Below are 25294 nucleotides of genomic sequence, written 5' to 3'. Positions count from 1 at the left end.
TACACGTTAATAACTTTGAGACTGGAGCCCCTGAAACTCCCAAATACTCTGAAACTTTGCTCCAGAAATGTACAAACAAAACTCTTGAAAACCGTTTTGGGATTAATTTCAGATACTTCATGGATCCTTAGAAGTACCCCCCAAAGAGAAAGTCTTCATTTCTGGCATTCCAATTTCTCGCCTTTAGAATTTCTCTAAAGCTTGTTCCCCTGATCCACGTCAGGGAGAACTTCCCAAATTATCAAACCCAGATCCTGCCCGGACGCCAAGCTTGGCAGAAAAAAGGGCGATCAGGCTCTAGATCTGTTAACAGTGGTGGGAAGGACCCTTTGATCACTAGAACAGATGCTTTTGTGGAAGCTTCGGATCAGTCTACGCGTGAAAAGAGGGTTGGCTTCTCTACATTTTCGGGCTGTCTATCAGCTGTCAGGTAGGAATAAAATACACGTGTCGTTCCGCTAGCACCTGTACGAGGCCATCTGCGCTTGCGCAAAGCTGTCCTAAGAGCGTGCGGGGTCCTTGGCGGGGCGGGGCGATGGAAGATGCGCCCCTCCCATTCGCCGTGGCTTTAACTCCTTCCGATCCCTCTAACGAGCTTCTCAGTCTTTCCCTCTGACCTCGGAAAGAAGAGGGCGGGGCCCTTGGGGGCGGAAGTAGCGGTGCATTGTGGGCTCTCATAGAGCGGTGGAGTTGAGCCTGAATGAAAGTGGCGCGCCGCCTCTGACGTTTCCAGGGTAGGAGCTGCTGGGATTCGGACCCCTGCGGGGATTCGGGTGTCTCGGATCCCCCGTACGGAGCCGGCCGCGAGGAGGCGGCGGCGTTGGCGCGGCGAGCGTTGGTGGAGGGGGCGGCTCTGCGCGGCCCCGAGACATGGCTCATAACAAGATCCCACCACGGTGGCTGAACTGTCCGCGGCGCGGCCAGCCGGTGGCAGGTAACCCGGACTGGGGGGTGTTCGAGTCCCTGCATACCGGCGGGTCCGTGGGTGGGCCTTCTGAGGGGCGCAGCTTTCGGGGGTTCCGTGCTTGTTAGTGGTATTTCAGGACGGAGATGTGCTCGGTCCGATGAAGCTTTGTGGTTGAGTGTTTGGGAAAATGGTTGGAGGGGGTGGGCCGGTAGGTGGGGGCCGTGTCACTATCCAGTACAGCAGAGTATTACGAACGGGAAAGTAGGCAGGAGGTTTGTGTGGCAGGAGCTGAGGACCCAGGAACACGGTGGGCATTACTTTGAAGCGTGGTCAGAAGTTTGTGAATCTTCCAGTGTTCTCGGAAGGGGAAGGGACAAGTGTCAGTCTTGAGATGGAGGGCTCAAGAGGAGAGGGAAGTTTCCCAGTGGCCATCGACACTGACTGGAATTTTGTTTTTTAAAAATTATTTTATTGTGAATTTTTGCGTCTTTATTGAGTTTGACACACAACAAACTTTGAAGTGCAGTTTGATAAATACCACATACATAGACACACTTGCAATGAAACACCCGTGAAACCATCACCACAATCAAAATGGTGACCATTTTGGAGACATCACCTCTCAAAATTTCGCCTGCCCTTTGTAATCCCTTCCTCCTCAGGCAACCTCGTATATGCTTTTTGTAATTATAGATTAGTTTGCATTTTCTGTAATTTTTAAAAACAAATGGAAACATATAGTGCATACACTTGTTTGATGGGGAGGTCTCTATTTTTTTTTTTATTTTTTTTAAAAGATTTTTATTTATTTATTTGACAGAGAGACAGAGAGAGAGGGAACACAAGCAGGGGGAGTGGGAGAGAGAGAAGCAGGCTTCCCGCGGAGCAGGGAGCCCGATGTGGGGCTCCATCCCAGGACCCTGGGATCATGACCTGAGCCGAAGGCAAACGCTTAACGACTGAGCCACCCAGGCGCCCCGGGAGGTCTCTGTTCTTTTGCTCAGCATTATTATTTTGAGATTTATCCAAGTTCTTGTATGTTTGTATGTTCATCCCTTTTTATTGCTGAGTAGTAGTCCCTTGTTAATGGATGCACTACATTTGTTTATCCATTCACTTGTTGATAGTCATTTGGGTTGTTTGCAGTTTTTGGTTAGTACAAATTAACCTGCTATGAACATTCACGTACAGTAATTTGTATGGACATATGCTTTCAATTCTCTTGTGTAAATCTCTAGGAGAGGAATGGATCATATAGTAGGTGTATGTTTCATCTTTAAAAAAAATGTCAAACTCTTTTTCTTTTTTAAAGATTTTATTTATTCATTTGAGACACAGAGGTAGAGAGGGAGAGAGCATGAGCAGAGGGGAGGGAGAGGGAGAAGCAGGCCCTACGCGGAGCCAGGAGCCTGATGTGGGGCTCCATCCCAGGACCCTGGGATCATGACCTGAGCTGAAGGCAGTTGCTTAACCATCTGAGCCACCCAGGTGCCCCCCAAACGCTTTTTCAAAGTCATAACATTTTACATTCCTACCATTAATGTATGAGAGTTCTGTTTGCTTCATATCTTCTCCAACACTTGGTATGATCAGTCTTTTTAATTTTACCCACCATAATAGGTATTTAGTAATATTGTGGTTCGGGTGTATGTGAGCTTCTTGGCAATTCACGTATCTTCTTCTGTGAAACGTCCAAATCTTGTACTGATTTTTTAATTGGGTTTTTATCTTATTGTTGAATTGTTAGACTTCTTTACATATTGTAAATACAAATCCTGTGTTGGATATATGCTTAAAATTTTTTTTTTCTCCCATCTGTGACTTGCCTTTTTATTTTCTTAACAGTGTCTTTTTGAAGAGTGAAAGATTTAAATTTTAACTACAACTTGTTGCTTATTCTAGAAGGTATTTTGCAACAAAAATTAAAGGGTTTTGTAGTGAACTATGATTATTTGTTATGTATATATCTATATATACATATATAGGCACCCCTGAAAGAGTCCTTTTTTAATTCGGGTTTCCTGATTCTCCTACTTTGTCAGCTTTTTTTCACATTTTACATAAAATCCTTGGTCAATAGAGCTGTATGAATGATGGATAAAAATAATACTGAAAGATAACCTAAGCAAGTCCTAGGGTGAGGAAATGTCTTTCTTTAATGAAAAATGAAATAATTTTCTTCATGCTCTAACAATTTTTTGAAAAAGATTTATTAGAGAGAGAGAGAGAGCGCACAAGCAGGGGGAGGGGCAGAAGGCGTGGGGGAGGAGCAGAAGGCGAGGGAGAGAATCTCAAGCAGTCTCCAACTCCCTCCTGAGCGCAGAGCCTGATGCAGGGCTCCATCTCACCACCCTGAGATCATGACCTGAACTGAAATGAAGAGGTGGCTGCTTAAGCAACTGTGCCACCCAGGCACTCTTGCTCTGTTTTTATATGCATTTTCACTTGTAATAAAAACAGTTGTTCTTGGTAATCATTGTACTTATTCAAATGAATTGATCACAATTCTTTACATTTTTATTTGTAGGTCTTACTCTCCAGCCATTTTGACTTTTTCCCCTTACCATCTCTAACTTTGTAGTGAATCCTCTTTTTTACATGTGGTTTTCTTATGCAGTTATGAAAGAACCTCTAAAATTAGATGTATGGCTTCTTCTTTTTTTAAAAAGATTTTATTATTTATTTGTCAGAGAGAGAGAGAGAGTGCGAGTGAGCACACAAACAGGGGGAGCAGTAGGCTCCCCGCTGAGCAAGGAGTCCGATGTGGGACTTGATCCCGGGACTCTGGGATCATGACCTGAGCTGAAGGCAGATGCTTAACCGACAGAGCCACCCAGGGATCCCAGATGCATGGCTTTAGCTTGGAGCATGTTTCCTGGATTCTTTCATTAGAGTTATCTGCTACACTGATTGTGAGAAAAGATCATAATGAAGTTCTTGTCAAAGTGAATATTTTTTTATTTGGAGTTAGAAAAGTGGTTTAAATATCAGAATTGTGATGTAATCTGCAGGCTGGCAGTGACAAAGATCAGAACACTCACTTACTGTTAAATGGAACAAGTGTGGCACTGACTTGGGGTAGATAGCAGGTAAGGTGCTAACTTCCAGGCAGCTTTATGTCTCCTGAGGAATAGAGTTGGGTGCCTTTTTCCCCCCCTCTGCTGGGAATTAAGGGCCAGGAATAAAGCTTTTCCTTATTATTGTATTGGAATATTTTTTTGTTGTTGTTTCATTTATTTATTTTTATTTTAAAGATTTTTATTTATTTATTTGACAGAGAGAGAGACAGTGATAGAGGGAACACAAGCAGGGGGAGTGGGAGAGGGAGAAGCAGGCTTCCCGCAGAGCGGGGAGCCTGATGTGGGGCTCGATCCCAGGACCCTGGGATCATGACCTGAGCTGAAGGCAGATGCTTAACGACTGAGCTACCCAGACGCCCCTGTATTGGAATATTTTGGCCTCCAAAAATTAAACTCTTAATTATTATGATTCAGTGAGATACTAAGCTCACCTATCAGATTAGTTGTGATCCCTGGACAGAACCCCAGGCCTCCTGACAGTTGAACTGGATGTTTACTAGTAATCAATACTGCTTCAGCTTGTGATGCTTATTAGAAAGTAAAGTGAACACAACGTACAATTCTTGATAAGTTTCTCTAAATTTCCCTTAAAGTTCTGTCTCTGTCTGTCCTTGAAGTGTTCATGCCATATTGTGTATTTTGGAAATGCCATATTAGCAGTGTTTTATAGTAGGTGGAGCAAGAAATACTAGCTATATTCTTGCAAGCTGTAATGAAAAATAAGGAATAATTCACATTCCATTTTCTACGTCCTTTTTTCTTTCTCTCGTTTTTTTTTTCTGATTATAAAAGTAATCTGCGCTTATTGTATAATTTTCTTGGTATTTGGCATATTTAGGAGAATGTGTTATGGCTGCTTACATTTTCTCACTGTGAATATTAGGATATACGTCAATAGTACTAGATGTTCATAATTTTTCTGAATCAGAAAGAAGATGGTACTAATAATCTGTTCCACTATGAAGTTACCTCCTCTGATTAAACCAAACTTCCAATGGGGGAGAGCTCCTGGAGATAGGGCCAAGCTGTATTTCTGAAAAATTATTTTTTTTACCTTATGAGTGATAGATTTCAAGGGAACACTTTGAAAATAGCAAAATTCTCATTTCTTAAAGGTAGATCATTCAACATAAAATTATCTTGTGCTTACTATGTGTGAGGAACTTGGAACTAACTGTAGGAATGTAATATGAAACAGTTTTGTGATAGGGATGTGACTTTGGAGTCATTTTACCTAGCAAACATTTGAGAGTCTACTTTGTGCTAGTCCTTAGGGCTAGGGAGATGATTTAGACATAGTTTATAGTGTCAGCCATCTGCTATGTGGTGAGATTTTTCTCTGGGAGCCCTGAACTGCACAGGGGTAGGCTCAAAGAAGTCAGGTGGTTGAGTTTATTGAGATTCGGGTTTTTCTCAGGTAAGTGTGGCTGAGTGATATGGTGGATCAGGGAGGCTAAGGGTACTTAGTGGGGACTGACTGTGATGATCAGCTGTGGACTCTGACACTGGAGAAGGGAAGCGAAGCCTGGAGGAGCTGATGGAAACAGGATTGGACCTCTGAGATAACAGAAGGAGAGAGGGTCTAGTGAGATGAATCTTCTAATGTATCCTATTATTTACTTATTTATTATGTTTCTTGTTTATGGTTTATCTTTCCCCAATAGAGTGTAAGCTCTATGAGGGCAGGGATTTTTACCTGTTTTTTTTTCTTTTCACTAATGCATTCCATGTACCTAGAACAATGCTTGGTACATAATAAGTACTCTTTAAATATTTGTTAAATAAGCTAAATGTAGTATAATAATTTATGTGAGTTGATGGTAGAAGTAGTGAGAAGTGGTCAGATTCTAGGTGTATTTTGAAGATCCGAGAGGATTTGCTGATGGATTGAAAATGGGGTATGAGAAAAAGAGAGGGGTCAAGGATAATGTGAAAGGGCTTGGCCTGAGCTACTAAAAAAATAGTGTTATTATTTGCTGAGATGAGGAAGACCATGAGAGGAGCACCTTTTAAGAGTTTGAATATTGAGAGCTAGGTTTGGAGATAAGGTCTGAGACATCTGTTACACATCAAGTAGAGACTAAGTCAGGTAAGCAGTTTGATATTTGAGCCTAGAGTTCTGGGAGAGGTTTGGACTGGAGATACACATTGTGCGTCAGCTGCACATTCATGGCTTTTAAAGCTCTATGATCAGATGAGACACCAGGCTAGTGAATGTTGATAGGAAGGAGGTCCAAGGACAGCCCTAGGACAAAACATTGAGGGGTCAGGGAGATAAGGAGGAGCCAGTAAAGGAGATTGAAAAGTAGAGGTCAGAGAAATAGGAGGAAAACCAGGAGGATGTAGTATCCTGAAAGCCAAGTAAAAAAGTGATTCAAGAATTAAAAATTAAATTGAATTAAAAAGTGATCTTGAATTAAAAAGTGGCCAGTTTGAGAACTGAGGTTGACCATTGGATTTAGCAATGTGGTGGTTATTGGTGATCTTGAGTGGTTTGGTACATAAAACATAAAACTTTATTTATTTTTTTAATGATTTTATTTATTTATGAGAGAGAGAGATCACGAGCAGGAGAAGGGGTAGAGGGAGAAGCAGACTCCCGACTGAGCAGGGAGCCCGATGTGGGACTCGATCCCACGACCTTGGGATCATGACCTGAGCTGAAGGCATACGCTTAACCAACTGAGCCACCCAGGTACCCAAAACATAAAACTTTAAAAGATTATGTTTTTATGAAATTTAGGTTAAAGTGTCTGGACAGATGTTAAGATTTCACTCATGTTATTTTAGGTAGATATTTATTCCTACTGATGCTGTGTTTTAAGATATAAATCAATTAAAATAGTTGATTTTAAAATTGATTATATAAGGTGACTCCTCCTATGCTTATATATGATTCAGGAAAAAAAAAAAGGCCACAAGTGTCAGTTAGTCTTGTTGAAATTATGATCACTGATAGTTGTTTGAAGAGTGATTTTGGCTAGCGTGCTTCTCAGCATGATCCCTATCCTGGAATGCAGGATAAAGTGCATAAGATGGAGAAAGTTCCAACCTCATAGTAAAGAAGTATAATTGGGAATTTTAAAGACTGATTTAATGCACTCCATTATCAGTTTTCTAATATATCTTTAAAGGCTTTAAGGCAATAACTTTTTATAGTAGTAGTTTAAAAGCTTAGTCCTTTTTTAAACTGTTAGCCAACTTTTTTTAATTTTTAAATTATTTTTGCTTAAAAATTTTTATTAATGAAATATGGTTGACATACAATGTTATAGTAATTACAGGTGTACAACATAGTGATTTGACTATTTTGTACATTATACAGTACTCACTACAATAAGTATAGTTGCCATCTGTCACCATACGATGTTATTACAATATTACTGACTCTATCCTATGCTGTACCTTTCATCTCTGTGACTTATTTATTTTATAACTGGAAGTTTATACCTCTTAATCCACTTTACCTATTTCATCCGTACCTGAGCCCCCAACTTAAGAGTTTTTTTGGAAGTTCCACTCACTGGTAGTTTTTCTTTTCTTTTTTTTTTTTAATACATATTTATTTATTTTAGAGAGAGAGAGAGAGTGCACACAAGTGTGTGTTCTGGGGAGGAGCAGAAGCGGAGAGAGAAGGAGGGGGAAAGAATCTCAAGCAGACTCCCTGCTGAGCTTGGAGCCCCATGAGGGGCCCGATCCTATGACCCTGAGATCATGACCTGAGCCGAAACCGAGAGTTGGATGCTCAACTGACTGAGCCACCCAGGCGCCCCTTTCTTTTGCTATTCTATTTGATTGTCAATTTCTGGAATTTATGTTGTCCTTAAAAAATTCTAAGGTGGTACCTTTTAAAAGTGTAGTTTAAATTGAGACTGCATCATGAACAGTTGCATTTAAAACGTTTTAAGGAAGTGATTTTGAGAATTGCTAATTATAGTTTCAACCTGGAACATTTTCTTTAATGAAAATTGTTACCCATCTTAATGTTGTTTAGGAAGATTCTTACCTCTGAAGACAATGTTAGGACCAAGATACGATAGTCAAGTTGCTGAAGAAAATCGGTTCCATCCAAGTATGCTCTCAAATTATCTAAAGAGTCTGAAGGTAAGAAACAACATTTTGATATTGTTTTCGTATATTTTATCCCTCTCTTGTTCTTCAGGTGGCTTTAAAAAAAAAACTTATTTTGAAATAATTTATTGACTAAGAGGAAGTTGCAGAAATTGTACATAGAATTCTGTGAACCCTCCCCCCAGCTTTTCCCAATGGTGACATCTTACATAATTGTAGTATAATATCAAAACAGGAAATTGACATTTGTACAGTACTCTTGAATTGATTACAGACCTTGTTTAGTTTTTACCAGTTTCTATATGTGTTCATTTGTGTGTATGTATGTATAGTTCTCTGCAGTTTGATCCAGTGTATAGATTTGTGGTATTAGTTACAGAACTGTTTCATCTCCACAAAGGAACTCCCTCATGCTACCCCTTTATAGTCAGGCTCTACCCACCCCCTTCCCTGTACACTGGCACCTGCTAATCTGTTTTCCATCTCTGTAGTTTTATCATTTTGAGAATGTTATATAAATGGAGTCAAACAGTATGTGGCCTTTCGGGATTGGCTTTTTTCACTAAGCATAATGCCCTTGAGGTCCATCCAAGTTGCATGTTTCAACAAAAAGTTTGTTCCTTTTTATTGTTGAATAGTATTCACTTTATAGATGTATCAGAGTTTATTTAGCTCTTTTCCCATTGAATGCTTGAATAACCATTTAACCAATTTGAGTTATTTCCAGTTGTGGGGTATTGCAAATAAAGTTATGTGAACATTCATGTACAGTTTTCATTTTTCTAGGATAAATATTCGAGAGTATGATTGCTGTGTGCATAGCTAATTTTACAAGAAAGGGCCAAACTATTTTCCTAAATGAAACTTTGTAATTTTTTATATTATTCTGACATAATACTGATTAGATTAGCTTCCTAGGCTGCTGTAACAAATTACCACAAACTGGGTGACTTAAAACCACAGACATTTATTCTCTCACAGTTCTGGACACTGGAAGTTCTAAATCAAGGTGTTGGAAAGATTGGTTCCTTTTGGAGGCTTGGGGGGAGAATCTTTTCCATTCATTCTTTTCTGCTAGCTTCTGGTTAATGCCAGTGATCCTTGGCATTCCTTGGCTTGTAGCTCTGTGGGTCTTCTCTCTTCTTGTTGACATCTCCCTATGTGTGTCTGTCCAAATTTCTGTCTTTTAAGGACACCCTAATCTATGATCTCATCTTAACTTGATTATATTTGCAAAGACCCTATAGCCCTATTTCCAAGTAAGGTCATATTCACAGGTACTAGGAGTTAGGACTTGAACATATCATTTTAGGGGACATAATTCAACTTGCTACACTACTGTTTGTACTCTTCTATGTTAGTACATTCATCCAATATTAATATTCATTACTTGTAAGGGTTTCTGTTATGGGATAGAAAAATCATCCCTTAGATTCTGAAAACCTGTTAATCATCCCTTTCCTTGATGTAGTTTTTTGAGTCTTTATATTTTTTTGTAAACTTTTAACTTTTATTTTCGTTATCAATAATGATTTTGAAAGTCTTAGTTAACATTTATAGAGCATTAAATATTTCCTGGTTGGTAAGGTAAGAGTTTGGGCTTAGAAGCCACTTAGCCTGGGCGCCTGGGTGGCTCAGTTGGTTAAGCGACTGCCTTCGGCTCAGGTCATGATCCTGGAGTCCCGGGATCGAGTTCCGCGTCGGACTCCCTGCTCAGCGGGGAGCCTGCTTCTCCCTCTGACCCTCGCCCCTCTCATGCTCTCTCTCTCTCTCTCATTCTCTCTCTCAAAATAAATAAATAAAATCTTTAAAAAAAAAAAAAAAAAAAGAAGCCACTTAGCCTGGCTTTGATTTCCATTTTGCCACTTACAGCTTTGTTGGCAAGTTGCATAATCTCTTCCTGTTTCAGTTTCCTCATCTGTAAATAAAATTAGTGCATATAAAGCATGTAGCATAGTGCTTGGCACAGAGTAAGGCCTTTATTGAATCTCATAACAACTCCATGAGGTAGATACTATTATTATCCTTACTTCATGGATTGGGACTGTTATGAAAAATAAATATGTATATGTAATATATGTATGTGTATATGTGTATGCAGACAGATAAATTCACACACAAACACATTATCCATACAGATACATCACACACACGCACGCACATATGTATATATGGGGCTTCAGGCAGTTAAGTCATACAGTACAGTTTCTCCGTTTCCTTGGCTAAAGTGTTCCTATGTATTTAGAAAACTCATATTTTCTTGCCCATCTCCACTTTTCATCCATATCTTATTTTGGACCTGGATACAAACAACATGGGTTCTAATTCTAACTCACTGAGAAGCTGTATTAATGAGATCTAACTCTCTGTGTTTGACAGTACATGTCCTCTGAAGGAATTAAGATCACTGCAGAAGCTATGTGGGAAGAGAAGTAGGCCCAGGGTGGCAGATTGTAGAAAATGCCATAAAAAATACATTTCCTATAAGTAAGAGCTCACGTGATGGGTAGACCTATCTCTCATCCGCACTTGAACTAAGGAATCTGGAGAAATCAGTGGAGCACATATGGTGGCTAGTTTAATATTTTGGAAACACACAATTTTGTTAGTTTTGTCAGTTTTGTTGTGTGTGAAATATAAACGTCTTTGCCATTTTTTCCCCTCTAGCAGTGGAGTCAAATCATTATGTAAACCAGTCTCCTTTAGGCACATCCAACACTAGGTACTCAATAAAAGTGATAACAATAAAAGAGAAAAATAACAATTTAAAAAGTGCAGATTGTTTCTCTTGTTGTTCTTCCCAGAGAACATGTGCTTCAGAATAGGGTATAGGATATATGAGTTAACTGTTCTTTTACTTGGCTCAGTTTGGGTGTGCGTATCTTAGTGAGACTCTCTTACTAGTCTGAATGTGATTCTAGTTGTTAAAGATTTTTTTTTTTTTTAAAGATTTTATTTATTTATTTGACAGAGAGAGACACAGCGAGAGAGGGAACACAAGCAGGGGGAGGGGGAGAGGGAGAGGGAGAAGCAGGCTCCCCGCAGAGCAGGGAGCCCGATGTGGGACTTGATCCCAGGACCCTGGGATCATAACCTGAGCCGAAGGCAGTCGCTTAACCGACTGAGCCACCCAGGTGCCCTAGTTGTTAAAGATTTTTTAAACCACTTGGCCCCTGATCACAAGCCAACTACATCAGTTAATGCTCAACAGAAGAAATAATGATTTTTGTTCCAAATGTAGCAAGAAAAACTGGCTGAGAGATGGGATTAAGTCTTCATTGAGATGCACAATTATGGCCACGTGTACTGTTCTTTATTGATTATTTAAGGGATTTATAAGAGAATTTTGACTATACATACTTTTTACCTTATATAGTACTCACTTTAGAATTTAACTGCCTAGCATGTGATGTAGTGATAGCTGCTTGGAATGCTGGGTTGATGTGTGCCTGGGGGTTAGGGTATATTTCACATAGATGCTATTCTTGCTGTATCCTTTTGTCTAATAAATCATAGGTGGGGTGGCGGATGCAGAAAACTACATCCATGTTTGTTTTTTAAGGTAGACTTCTGTGATGTTGAAGTGGACTAAGTTTTGCTTATGTTCTAGTTCTGTCATCAGTTTGAAGGTTAATTTATTTCATTTAGTGTCTTCTAAGTTCTAGTACCTTGAATAAGACTTGAGTAAGTGATGCTTTTGTTGTCAATAGTTCATTGGTAGAGTGAACGTAAAATCTCCCTCAGTGTAGATGGATGAACTGGAGTATTGCCATTTCATTAGTTTGTTTTGGAACAAATTCATTTACTAGTAAATCTGCTCTTTTCTCTTTCTCTCTCTTTTTTTTTTAAGGTTAAAATGGGCTTGTTGGTGGATTTGACAAATACTTCAAGGTTCTATGACAGAAATGACATAGAAAAAGAAGGAATCAAATATATAAAACTTCAGTGTAAAGGGTAAGTCATGTATTAAGATTCTTTAATATTGAAACCTTTTGCTGAAATTTGCAATTTCTTCTTTAAAAAAAAAATGTTTCCATATTACTAGACATGGTGAGTGCCCTACAACTGAGAATACTGAGACATTCATTCGTCTGTGTGAGCGGTTTAATGAAAGAAACCCACCTGAACTTATAGGTATGTCAGGCTTTACTTTGCCACTGTTTATATACTTTATTTTGTGTTTTGGCTTCTGTTTTCTTTTTAGCAAGTGAGGTGATATGGAAGTTTTTTTTTTCTTCTTTTTAAAGTAATCACTAAGAAAAGTGATTAATTAGAGCAATAGACTAACTTTTGTGAACTATAAAATATATATATATTTTTAAAAGATTTTATTTGTTTATTTGACAGGGAGAGATAGCAAGAGCAGGAACACAAACAGGGGGAGTGGGAGAGGGAGAAGCAGACTTCCCACCAAGCAGGGAGTCCGATGCAGGGCTCGATCCAGGACTCTGGGATCATGACCTGAGCCAAAGGCAGACGCTTAACGACTGAACCACCCAGGCGCCCCCTATGAAATGTATTTTTGTAATTTTTATATTTTTCAAGATAAAGCCCTAATTGCCCCTCTTCAGGAATACTACTGGGTGACTTTACCTTAAACACTACATATTTATTTTTTATCATTTCGCATTTTATACCATATGTGTTGTGAAACTCTTTTTTCACTCAGTATTATATATCTGAGAGTGATCCATGATGATGTAACTGTGGTTCATTTTCTGCTGCTGTATAGTATTCCATTACGAATACCCTATAGTTCATCCATTCTCATGTTGATGGACAACTGTTTCAGCAGATATTTATTGATTGCTACTCTTTGCAAGGTACAGGCTCTTGGAACACATCAGTGGAGAAAACAGAAAAAAATCTCTCCTTATATTTTAGTGTGGACTGGGAGCAGGGGGAGGGGATGTGGGATGTGGGAGGAAGGCAGGCAATAATAAATATACTAAATAGGTAAATTTAAAAAAATGACAGTTATTTAAAATGACATTTGGCTTATTTTCAGTTTGTTTTTTTCTATTATAAACAGTGCTACTTGCACTGGTATAGAATTTTTAAGGTTTGATTTTTAGCTTTGATTCTTTGTTCTTTCTGATATTAATATTAACATATGGTTTGAATTGAGGATCTAATTTAAATGTTTTCTATATAACCATTTGTTTTAGCATAGCTTATTGAATAGTTTTTTCTCCTGATAGCTAGATGCCATAAATTTACTTCTTATATGTACAATTGGAAAGTTTTTCCATTTCATTTGCCTTTTAATTTTTGAGGTAATATTTTAAAACTTTTTATTGTCAATATATTTTCTTTTGTGATTTCTTCTTTTTAAAGTTTTAAGCAGCCGATATTTTCCCTATTCAGAGAATTAACTGAAAAACTATTAAGAAAGTTCAGGGGATATATTTAAACACCCATAAGTAAGACAGCATCAGCAACTTTCTTGTAAATAGTAAATAGAAAATAAAATTAGAGGATGGTCTTTATTAATCTTATTAATAATATTGGTTAACATGGAGCATTTCCTGTGTGCTAGTCACTCTAAACCATTTTACATTCAATATCTCATTTTGTTCTTATAACAATTCTATTGTGTAGACTTTATTGCCACTCCCATTTTTATGATGAGAAACTGAAGCTTGGAAAGGTTAAGTGACTTGCCCAAGGTCATTCACACAGCTAGTAATGATTAGAGCTTAGATCATATCCTAAGCAATCTTAGTTGTAAGTTCATACTCTAAGCCACTTCTCTTTTCTGTAGCAGAAGTACAAGATACCAAGGAATAAAGTCTATTAAGAAGTGTAGGAGGTCTTTATGAAGAAAATATACTTGGATATTAAAAGACTTGAAGAAAGGGGAGACATTTGTTTCCAAATTAATTTCAATTATTAGTGTAATTCTAAGCAGAATCCCAATGAGACTTTGGAAGATTTACTATGAAGTTAATTTCTTTTATTTGTAAAATTTACTGCGTCCACATAATTCAGCATATATTGAGCACAGAAAAAAATTATTTGGCAAATGAAACAGTCAATATTATAAGAAAATTTTGAAAAACAAAAATAATGAGGGGATTGTCCTTACAAGTTAAAGCATAGGGTATAGTAATGGAAACTACAGTAGTTTCTTGGTGGTGGAGGAGATGTTTTCCAAATTGTAGGGGGAAGGTGTGATTATTCAATAAACGGTGTTGAGACAGTACATCTAACATGTATTTTAGATTGATTAATTTTTTTTTTTTTAAAGATTTTATTCATTTGAGAGACCAAGAGAGGCAGAGAGCACAAACAGGGGGAGAGGCAGAGAGAGAGGGAGAAGCAGATTCCCCACTGAGCTGGGAGCCTGATGTGGGGCTCAGTCCTAGGACCTAGAGATCATGACCTGAGCCGAAGGCAGACGCTTAACCATCTGAGCCACCCAGGTGCCCGGATTAAATATTTTTAAAAGGACCCATAAGCATATAGGAGAAAATATAGGTCAGTATTCATTAATTCTGGGGTAAGATAGGATATTTCAATTCTATCACCAAAAGCAGAATCCATAAATATTTCTTTAGAAGTGTCCCTGGACTCCTTGAATCAGAATGACCTGAGGACGCTTATTACAAATGTTTGTTTCAGGGCCTCATCCTGGAACTACATAATCAAAAACTCAGGCTGAAGCCTAGGAATCCAGTTTTTTGTTTTTTTATTTTTTTTAAGCAAGGGGCTTAGGTGACTTTTTATGCACACTTAAATTTGAGAGCTGCTGTCAAAAATTAAAATGTGTTCTCTGTTAGTGATAATAGTACCTGCTGCTATTAATGAGTGCTTATTCTTTACCTGGGAGACATGATGGGAAACTATAAATGAATGAATGAAGAAATGAATGAGTATAATCCTCATAACAACTGTGTAGTATGTGGTGTTTTCCCCATTTTACGGCTAAGAAAACTACTAAGTCTCAGAGAAATTAAGTAGTTTGCCCATGGTTACACATCTATTAAGTGTTTAAGCCAGATTTTCAGTCCAGTTTCTGACTTCAAAGTTCAAATCTCTAAATTGTTGCTGCCTTGATTTCTAGATTAACTCATGAAAATGAAAAAGAATTTCTGTACTATAAAACATAACAGAAACAGAGCAAAATGGTTATTTGACAAGTTTGGACAAGTATTTGAAGCATATGACAGATAAAAAAATATATACAAGGAGGGGCGCCTGGGTGGCTCAGTTGGTTGGCATCCAACTTTTGATTTTGGCTCAGGTCCTGATCTTGGGGTTGTGAGATTGCTCAGCACTCAGCTAGGAGTCTGCTTGTTTCTCTCCCTCCCCTGCTTGCTCTCTCTTTCTCTCTCTTAAATCAATCAATAAAATCATAAAAAAATGCATACAAAGAGATTTTATAATCCAACTGGCAAAATATGGAAAACAATGAAAATGCAACTTATAAAAAATAAAATACAGATAGCCAAGAAACATGAAAAAAATTTTTTTTCGTTTGTTAACAAGAGATACAATTAAAATATAGTTGTTACCTTCCCCCATTAAATTGGCAAAGATTTAAAAAATTAAAATGTCAAGGATTGGGTATATTGGGTGCACTCATACATTGTTAGAGTGTTAATTGGTACTACTTCTCTGGAGAGACAATTTGGTGATATTTTTCAAGGTCTTCATAAGCGTTTATATACAAGCAAGACTACATCTAATTCATTTTAAGGACGTAGAGATGGACATAAAGATTTATGTGAAAGGAATTTCACCACAGCTTCATTTGTAATAAAATAAAAACTGGGAACAGTTTACATATTTGATAAAGCAGGTTATTTATTTATTTATTTTTAAAGATTTTATTTATTTATTTGATAGAGAGAGATAGTGAGAGCAGGAACACAAGCAGGGGGAGTGGGAGAGGGAGAAGCAGGCTTTCCGCGGAGCAGGGAGCCCGATGTAGGGCTCGATCCCTACAGGACCCTGGGATCATACCCTGAGCTGAAGGCAGACGTAAAGCAGGTTATTTATAGAGTTTGCAACTATTATTAACAGAAGAACAAGAACATGGGAATATATGCCATACAGTATTGTGATGTATATGTGTGTAGATATTTACATGTTCACAAGAATATATATGACAAGTACACATATCTACACATATATTTAGGTGTGCATCCAGAAGATAAACAGCCTAAAATAGCATTGTGGCCTTTATTTGAGTGACAACTGTTTTCTCATTTGAGAGAAATCATTGTGGGGTAAATGCTAAATGTACTTGAAGAATTCAAAGGAAGGCAGTAAGTCTTAACATTCAGAAACAGATGTCATGATTTTAGAAAGATTAACACTCCCAGGTTTAGGAAAAGAAGTTGATCCTTGTTGTATTATTGGAGTTATTTTTATATAGTTGACATATTTAAATCAGTTGCCATCAGCATTTATTCTTAATGTCCAAATTGCTCCAACCTAGGGCAATGGGAGCCCCTTCAAGTTGGTTTCTGTATTCTTTTGATATCACCCATTAGTTTTTGATGGTTTCTTTGTTTTCTGGCACATGATGTTTTCCAGACCTGGAATCAGTTATTTCTCTAAGGAGATTGGTTCCTTTTAGTGGTTCCTATTTAGAAAATAGTATTTAGAGATAACCTCGGTGTTAGAGACCATTCCGTAATTAAACACATTAACATTTCTGCAGTTAAACATATGAATATTCATTTACACCAAACGGAGATAATGGAATTTATATAGTTTCATGATTATAGTCATTTATTTCTGGGCGCCTGGGTGGCTCAGTTGGTTAAGCGACTGCCTTCGGCTCAGGTCATGATCCTGGAGTCCCGGGATCGAGTCCCACATCGGGCTCCCTGCTCAGCAGGGGGTCTGCTTCTCCCCCTGCCCTCTTCCCTCTCTGCTCTCTGTCTCTCATTCTCTCTCTCTCAAATAAATAAATAAAATCTTTAAAAAATATATATATATAGTCATTTATTTCTAAGGGGTGTCTTTTCCTGTTCAAGGTTGATCTCTGTTTTTTATCTCTTCTTTAGAAACTTTATTTCAGTTGTATCCTTGTTATCAGTTATTGTCAACCTCTGTGATTTAACCAGGTCCTTCTCGGCCTATAAACATATCTAAGTCTCTCATATTAAATGATAACCAACCCCCCCCCCAAATCCCACACCTTTCTTGTTTTATATTTCCCCCTTCCTCTTCCCAGCTGATTTTTTGAAAGATGGATACTTGAATTCACTTATTACCATTCACTACATTGCAATCTGTAGTCCTCCCCGTGCACTCTTAAACAAAGAGTGACTTTCACTTCTAATTATTCTGTGTCATTTAAACAGTTGAACAGTCATGTCTTGAAACGTTTTCTTTTTTTGTTGTACATGACTCCATGTTCTCTTTGTTTTCTTGACCCCATCGCAGTTTATTCTGTCTTTTTTATAAATAGTTTCCCCCTTACTTATTCTCGAGACTTATAATAGTTTCCCCCCTTACTTAATTTTCTTCTCTTATTTTACATACCCATTCTTAGTGATCTTATCTATACCACAGACTTCTTCCATAGTTCACTATGTGTTGATTATTCTTTAATCTGCAGTTCCAGCCACACCTGTCTTTGAAGCTCTTTGCTGTTTTTTCCAAATACTTTTAAGTCCCAAAAGAACCTTAAACTCATCATCACCAACTGTACTTATTTCCTTGCCTATAAGACTGATGTAAACTCCTGTACTTCCTAAGCTAGTAAATGCTTCCACTGCCCACTTAGTCACCAGAGGGCTCCTTTTATGTCTTTCCTCTGTGTGTTGATAGTCATTCACCCCTCAGATTGGAGATTCTGCCTTAAATGTCTCTTCAGTCTGCCTCCCCTCATTATCCCTATCACTTTGACCCTGTCATTCAGACCCTTATCTCACACATAAATTACTGGGATGGCTTCCTTACTGTTTTTCTTGCCTTCATTGTTGCTCCTTCTCTGTCTTCTGTTGGCTGCCATTGGAGTGCGTTATTTATTTATTTATTTATTTAATTTATTTATTTTTTTAGATTTTATTTATTTATTTGACAGAGACCCTGGGATCATGACCTGAGCCGAAGGCACACGCTTAACGACTGAGCCACCCAGGCGCCCTATTTATTTATTTTTTAAACATTTATTTATTTGTTTATTTATTTTAGTAATCTCTATACCTAACATAGGGCTCAAACCTACAACCCTGAGATCAAGAGTTGCACTCTTCTGACTGAGCCAGCCAGGTGCCCCTGGAGAAAACATGATAATTTTATTGCCATGCTTAAAAATTTTTAATATCTTTCTATTGCCCTTAGTAATACTGTCTTTAGTATGGTACACAGGTTTCTTCAGGATATTGTCTTCTTCATTGCCTCCAACTGCATTTGGTATTACTTTTTTATTATACTCCATGCTGTAGCCATTCTGATTCATTTATAGTTTGCCATATGTGGTGTTTTGATTCATACATATTTTTATTTGTACAAATTGCTCCTGTCTGTAGTTCCTTTGTATCCTTGTTAATTGGGTGTTGTTCATTGACTAAGGTTTTTATTCTAAATATTAATGATTATTTACTATGAATGTAGAAATAGGTGATTTGGTTTAGTTGATGGTAACTCTAAGATACTGGTTTTCAAATTTTTTTTAAGTAGGAAAAATCTTTTTTGGAAAGAAATTTTACCCTGTTACAGAAATGAGATGAAAATGATATTTTATTTTTTTATACCTTTAAAAATGTATCAAAAAATAAAAATGTATCAGTGTTACATTTTTGATAAAGTCAATTGCTAAAAACAAGTGTTTTGGAATGTGTTTTAAAAGCCAATTGCAGACTTATGTCAGCATCTCACTTTAACATCTGTTTTTTTTTTTAATAGATTTTATTTTATTTATCTGAGAGAGAGCATGAGCAGGAAAAGGGGCAGAGGGAGAGGGAGAAGCAGACTCCCCACTGAGCAGAGAGCCCGATGTGGGGCTCGATCCAAGGACCCCAAGATAATGACCTGAGCCAAAGGCAGATGCTTAACCAATTGAGCCCCACACTTTATCATCTGTTTTTTTTTTTTTTTTTTTTTAAGATTTTATTTATTTATTTGACAGACACAGTGAGAGAGGGAACACAAGCAAGGGGAGTGGGAGAGGGAGAAGCAGGCTCCCCGCAGAGCAGGGAGCCCGATGCGGGACTCGATCCCAGGACCCTGGGATCATGACCTGAGCCGAAGGCAGTCGCTTAACCGACTGAGCCACCCAGGCGCCCTATCATCTGGTTTTAAAAACAGTCAACATTATAATGAACTGCATTAATTTAAAATGTACAATTTAATGATGTAGATACCTTTGAAACTACAACCAAGGTTCAGGGCATTTGCATCTTATGCCCCTTTGTGTCCATCCTCTCTTCAACCCTTAGTTGTAGATTAGGCAATCACTTTCTACTTTCTGTCACTATAGATTCATTTGCATTTTTTAGAAATTGTTTTAATTGAGGGGCGCCTGGGTGGCTCAGTTGGTTGGGCGACTGCCTTCAGCTCAGGTCATGATCCTGGAGTACCAGGATCGAGTCCCGCATCGGGCTCCCTGCTTGGTGGGGAGTCTGCTTCTCCCTCTGACCCTCCCCCCTCTCATGCTCTCTCTCTCTCATTCTCTCTCTCAAATAAATAAATAAAATCTAAAAAAAAAAAAAAAGAAATTGTTTTAATTGAAATATATTTGACATATGATGTGGAAATTTAAGGTGTACAACATGTTAATTTGATATATTTATACATTATAATATGATTGCCATTGTAGCAATAATTAGCACCTCTATCATGTTACATAATTTTTCTTTTTAGTGGTTGGAATAATTAAATTGTAATTTCTTCTCAAGTTTGATGAGCATAATACAATATTGTTGTCTATATTCACTATGCTGTGCATTAATCTCCAGGTCTTATTTAGTACTTGTTGCAAATTTGTGCCATTAAATAACTGACTTGGGGCGCCTGGGTGGCTCAGTTGGTTGAGCGACTGCCTTCGGCTCAGGTCATGATCCTGGAGTCCTGGGATCGAGTCCCGCATTGGGCTCCCTGCTCAGCAGGGAATCTGCTTCTCCCTCTGACCCTCCCCCCTCTCATGCTCTCTCTCATTCTCTCTCTCAAATAAATAAATAAAACTTTAAAAAAAAAAAAACCAAAAAACTCTGTTTTGTACTCCTCCCACCCCCCACAATTTCCTGGTAACCACCATTCCACCATTTTACTCTTTGATTTTATGAATCTGACTTTTTTAGATTTCACATATAAGTAATATCATACGGTACTTGTCTTTCACTGTCTGACTTATCTCCCTTATTTAGCATAATATGGTCAAGGTCCATCTATGTTGTTGCAAATGGCAGAATGTTCTTTCTCCTGGCTGAGTTCCATTACACACACACACACACACACACACACACACCCCATCTTCTTTATTCATTCATCCATTGATAGGTGCTTAGGTTGTTTCCATATCTTGGCTCTTGTCAGTAATGCTGCAATAAACATGGAAGTGCGTATATCTCTTCAGTATCCTGTTTTCATTTCCTTTGGGTTATACCCAGAAGTGGAATTGCTAAATCATATGGTAGATCTATTTTTAACTTTTTGAGGAACCTCCATAATGTTTTCCATAGTGGTTGAACCAATTTACATTCCCACCAACAGTGTACGGGAGTTCCCCTTTCATCACATCCTTGCCAATACTTATCTCTTGTTTTCTTGATGATAACCATTTTAACAAATTTGAGGGGATATCTCATTGTGGTTTTGATTTACATTTCCCTGATGATCAGTGATGTTAAGTATCTTTTAATATACCTGTTGGCCATTTTGATGTCTTCAGAAAAATGTCTTTTGAGATCCTATTTTTTAATTGGCTTGTTTGTTTTTTTGTTATTGAGTTGCATGAGTTCTTTACATATTTTGGATATTAGTCCCTGATCTGATATATGGTTTGCAAAGTTTTTCTCCCATTCTGTAGGTCGCCATTTAATTTAATTAATTTATTTATTTGGGCAGAAGCTTTTAACTTTGATGTAGTTTCATTTGTTGATGTTTGCTTTGGTTGTTTGTGTTTTTGGTGTCATATCCAAAAAATCATTGACAAGATCAGTGTTGAGTAGTTTTGTCCCCTACGTTTTTTTCTGGAGTTTTATGGTGTTGGGTCTTATGTTTAAGTCTTTGATCCATTTTGTGTTAATTTTTGTGATAGTATAAGATAGGGGTCCAGGTTTATTGTTCTGCATGAACACCATTTGTTGAAGAGACTTACCATTCCCCTTGAGTGTTCTGGGTTCCCTTATTGAATATTAGTTGACCGTATATGCAGGAGTTTAATTCTGGGTTCCCTATTCTATTCCATTGGCCTATATGTCTATCTTTATGGCAGTACCATTAATCACTACAGTTTTGTAGTATAATTTGAAATCAGGAAGTGTGATACCTCCAGTTTTGTTATTTTTCCTCAAGATTGCTTTGGCTATTCAGGGCCTTTCATGGTTCCATACAAATTTTTGCATATTACAGACTTCATGTAAATGAAATTTATATATATGGACTTTTGTTTTTGTTTTTTCTTTTCTGCTTCTTTCACATAGGTTTTGAAATCATCCTCATTGTATTTATTAGTGATTCATTTTTATGGCTGATAAGTAGTTATTGAATGGATATACCACACGTTTATCCCTTCACCTGATGATTGACTTTTGGGGTGTTTGCAGTTTTTGGCCATTATAAATAAAGTTGCTGTGGATATTAATCTTTATTTATGTCTTTGCACATATATTTTATTTTTCTTGGGTAACTAACTAGGATTAGAGTGTCTGGGTCATGAGGCCCCTGGGTGGCTCAGCCATTAAGCATCTGCCTTTGGCTCAGGTCATGATCCCGTGGTCTGGGATCGAAACCCTGCATCGGGCTGCCTGCTCAGTGGGAAGCCTGCTTCTCCCTCTCCCACTCCCCCTGTTTGTGTTCTCTCTCTCTCTGTCAAAGAAAGAAAGAAAATCTTAAAAAAAAAAAAAAAATGTCTGGGTCATTTGATGTAGGTGTATGTTTAACTTTTTAAGAAATTGCCAAACTGTTTTCCAAAGTGGTTATGTTGTTTTATTTTTCTACCAGCAGTGCATGAGGGTTTCAATTCCTCTACATCCTCACTTATATTTGATATTGTCAGTCTTTTTGATTTTAGCTATTTTAGTGTGTAGAGGATTGCATTATGATTTTAGTTTGCATTTTCATGATAATGATGTCAACTGTCTTTTCATGTACTTCTTGACCATTTGCACATATTCTTTTGTAAACTGTCTTTTTAAATCTTTTGCCCAGTTTAAAAAATATTAGGGTGTTTGTTTTATTATTGAGTTGTAAGAGTTGTTTATATATTCTGGATACAAGACCTTTATCAGATATATGTAATGAGAATATATTATGTGGTAGTGTTCTTTTTTTCTTTTTAGAGGAAGAGAGATTGGGGGAGGGGCAGAGGGAGAGGGAGAGAGAGAATCTTAAGCAGGCTCCACGCCAGCATGCAGTCTGATGTGGGGCTCGATTTCGGGACCCTGAGAACATGCCCTGACCCGAAATTGAGAGTCGGGACACTTAACCGACTGAGCCACCCAGGTGTCCCCTTGTGTTTTTATTTTCTTAAAGACGTCTTTTGGGGCACCTGGGTGGCTCAGTTGTTAAGTGGCTGCCTTCGGCTCAGGTCATGATCCCAGGGTTCTGGGACTGAGCCCCGCATTGGGCTCCCTGCTCGGCGGGAAGCCTGCTTCTCCCTCTCCCACTCCCCCTGCTTGTGTTCTCTCTCTCCCTGTGTCTCTCTCTGTCAAATAAATAAATAAAATCTTTAAAAAAAAAAGACATCTTTCAAAGAGCAAACATTTACCATTGTGAAGTAGCCCAATTTATCAATGTTTCCTTTTATGTTTTATCTAAGAAGTCTTTTTCTTACACTAAGGTTACAAAGATTTTCTCCCATATTGTCTTCTAGAAGTTTTGTAATTCTAACTCTTAGTTTATTTATATATTTGATTTTGGTTGCCCTCTATTAGGATGCTTTATATATAAAGAGAAGAGTAGTTTGTTAAAATAAGACTATTAGTCTTAAGTGGCAGGATATCTTTCCATTAAACAGAGATAACAGGAAAAGCTTCATTTTTGAGTTTTGCAGGAGAGTGACTTAAGTAATGCTGTCATGTTAGTAATGTCAACCAAACTGTTTTAATTACTTTTTCAAAGTGCAGTCATTTTTGGAACTTATGAAACTCATTTGCAGCTCTTCAGAATATAGAGGTAGGACCACACTAATCTTGAATATGTATGGAAAAAAGGTTTAAGAAAAAATTATTTTTTCAGGTTTTTTTCCTGAAAGTTTTACTTTTTTTAAAAAAAGATTTATTTATTTGAGAAAGAGAGAGAGTATGTGGCAGGGAGGGGCTGAGGGAGAGGGAGAGAATGTCTTAGGCAGCCTCCACACATAGCACAGAGCTGGATGTGGAGTTTGATCTCAGGACCATGAGATCGTGACCTGAGCCAAAACCAAGAGTCCGATGCTTAACCGACTGTGCCTTCCAGGTGTCCCCTGAAAGTTTATTTTAAATGTTATAAGTTAATGTAAAGATATTGTCAGTTGGTTTCTAAGAGAACTTCGAAGTAGTTTTATTTTTATTGTACTATATATCCATCAGTTATATTCTAGATCCAGTCATGTGTTGTGTGTGTGTGTGTCCATCTTTTAGAGTTGTGTGTTCGATAAACATACCTTCTTATTTAAAGTGCTTGGATTCCTTTTTTTTTTTTTTTAAGATTTTTTTACTTATTTGAGAGAGAGAGAGCGCGAGAGAGTGTGCACAGAGGGAAAGGGAGAAGCAGACTCCCCACTGAGCAGGGAGCCCAATGTGGGGCTCAATCCCAGGACCCTAGGATTGTGATCTGAGCTGAAGGCAGACGCTTAACTGACTGAGCCACCCAGGCACCCCTAAAGTGCTTGGAATCCTTTAGTTTTAAGAGAAATCTTTAGACCTTAGAGGTGATTTGTAACCAGTATATACTAAACTTCTTGCTAGTGAGATAAATTAGATTCTAAGAACTTAAACTGACAAGTTACTAATAGTTACAAGAGGGGGCCAAGTTTTTAAAAATGTAGTTATTTTATAAAATCATTAAAATGTTTTGATTGCAGGTTGGAATTTTAAAGTAAAATGTGGCTTCTGAAGTAATGTATTAATTTTAAACCAAAGCTGCTTTATTTTCTAGGTGTTCATTGTACCCATGGTTTCAATCGCACTGGTTTCCTCATATGTGCCTTTTTGGTGGAGAAAATGGATTGGAGGTATTTGTTTCTTGTTATAATGGAAGAAGATTAGTAATTGATAATGAATTTTATTGATTTTTTTTAGTTTTAGCATTTTATATTGCCAAATTTTTGGTGAAGTCCTGATTAGTAATATTTAAAGTGGTTTTCATTTTAGACTTGATTAATCTTAGAATATCATTTATTACCTGGTGTTTTGTACTAAGTAGCACTTTAGTTGAATGTTTATAGATTTTCATATACTACGTATTTTCTTTTCCAGATTTTTTTTTACATATTCCAGAATTATCAGAGACTAGTTTACTCAATATTTTTGTTGTTGTTGTTGTATTCACCTTTGGAAGTTACTGTTGTTGTTGTTCTTTTTTCTTTTCTTTTCTTTTTCTAAGTAAGCTAGCTCATGCCCAACGTGGGGCTCAAACTTATGACCCTGAGGTCCAGTTGCATGCTGTACTGACTAAACCAGCCAGATGCTCCTTGTTCTTTTCATTTTTAATGATACTTTTTTTTTTTTATAGCTGTTGAATAGTAGGAAAAACTTGTAATGGTATATGGAGGAGGTATTTTTGGGACAGTTACTCTGTGTGAACCATTCAAGCAAACATGTCTTTATTGAAGTGCCTTTTTAGATCCTGAGAGATTAGAACCTTTGTCGCTTCAAATTCTTGAGTGAATGGGATATTATTACCTGAATTTTCTTGTTTACTGATTGAAGGTCATTATTTTTGTTTATAAAGCCTTTCACACAGTAGGTCCTTCTGTGAATATAATCAGCTGAAGTACCCATATGATTCTGTATTTCCCTGTTCACACATCCTCTGGTTCTGTACTGCATGCTCTTCTAGCTCTGCCTTTCTGGCCTTTGAGGTGCTTTTGACAGTAACCCCAGACTCCTGTGTCAGCCTGTGCTTTAGC

The 25294-nt window shown here is 37.7% G+C and overlaps 1 protein-coding gene across 1 annotated transcript in view; it reads left to right on the top strand.

The window, feature by feature from the left end:
* Positions 1-652: 652 nt before the first annotated feature.
* The window catches only part of RNGTT (RNA guanylyltransferase and 5'-phosphatase), a 282512-nt gene continuing 257870 nt past the window's right edge, over positions 653-25294 (top strand). Inside the window, 5 exon segments of the mRNA XM_081829361.1 lie at positions 653-934; positions 7982-8091; positions 11909-12012; positions 12104-12192; positions 24322-24397. Of these exon segments, the coding sequence (XP_081685487.1) occupies positions 871-934; positions 7982-8091; positions 11909-12012; positions 12104-12192; positions 24322-24397 (443 nt within the window). The 5' untranslated portion in view covers positions 653-870.

Source organism: Leptonychotes weddellii, chromosome 8, assembly GCF_054177405.1.
Source record: "Leptonychotes weddellii isolate Sample4059 chromosome 8, ASM5417740v2, whole genome shotgun sequence".
Lineage (NCBI taxonomy): Eukaryota > Metazoa > Chordata > Mammalia > Carnivora > Phocidae > Leptonychotes > Leptonychotes weddellii.
Note: the sequence above shows the minus strand (reverse complement) of the source record. Positions and strands in the feature narration are given on the sequence as shown.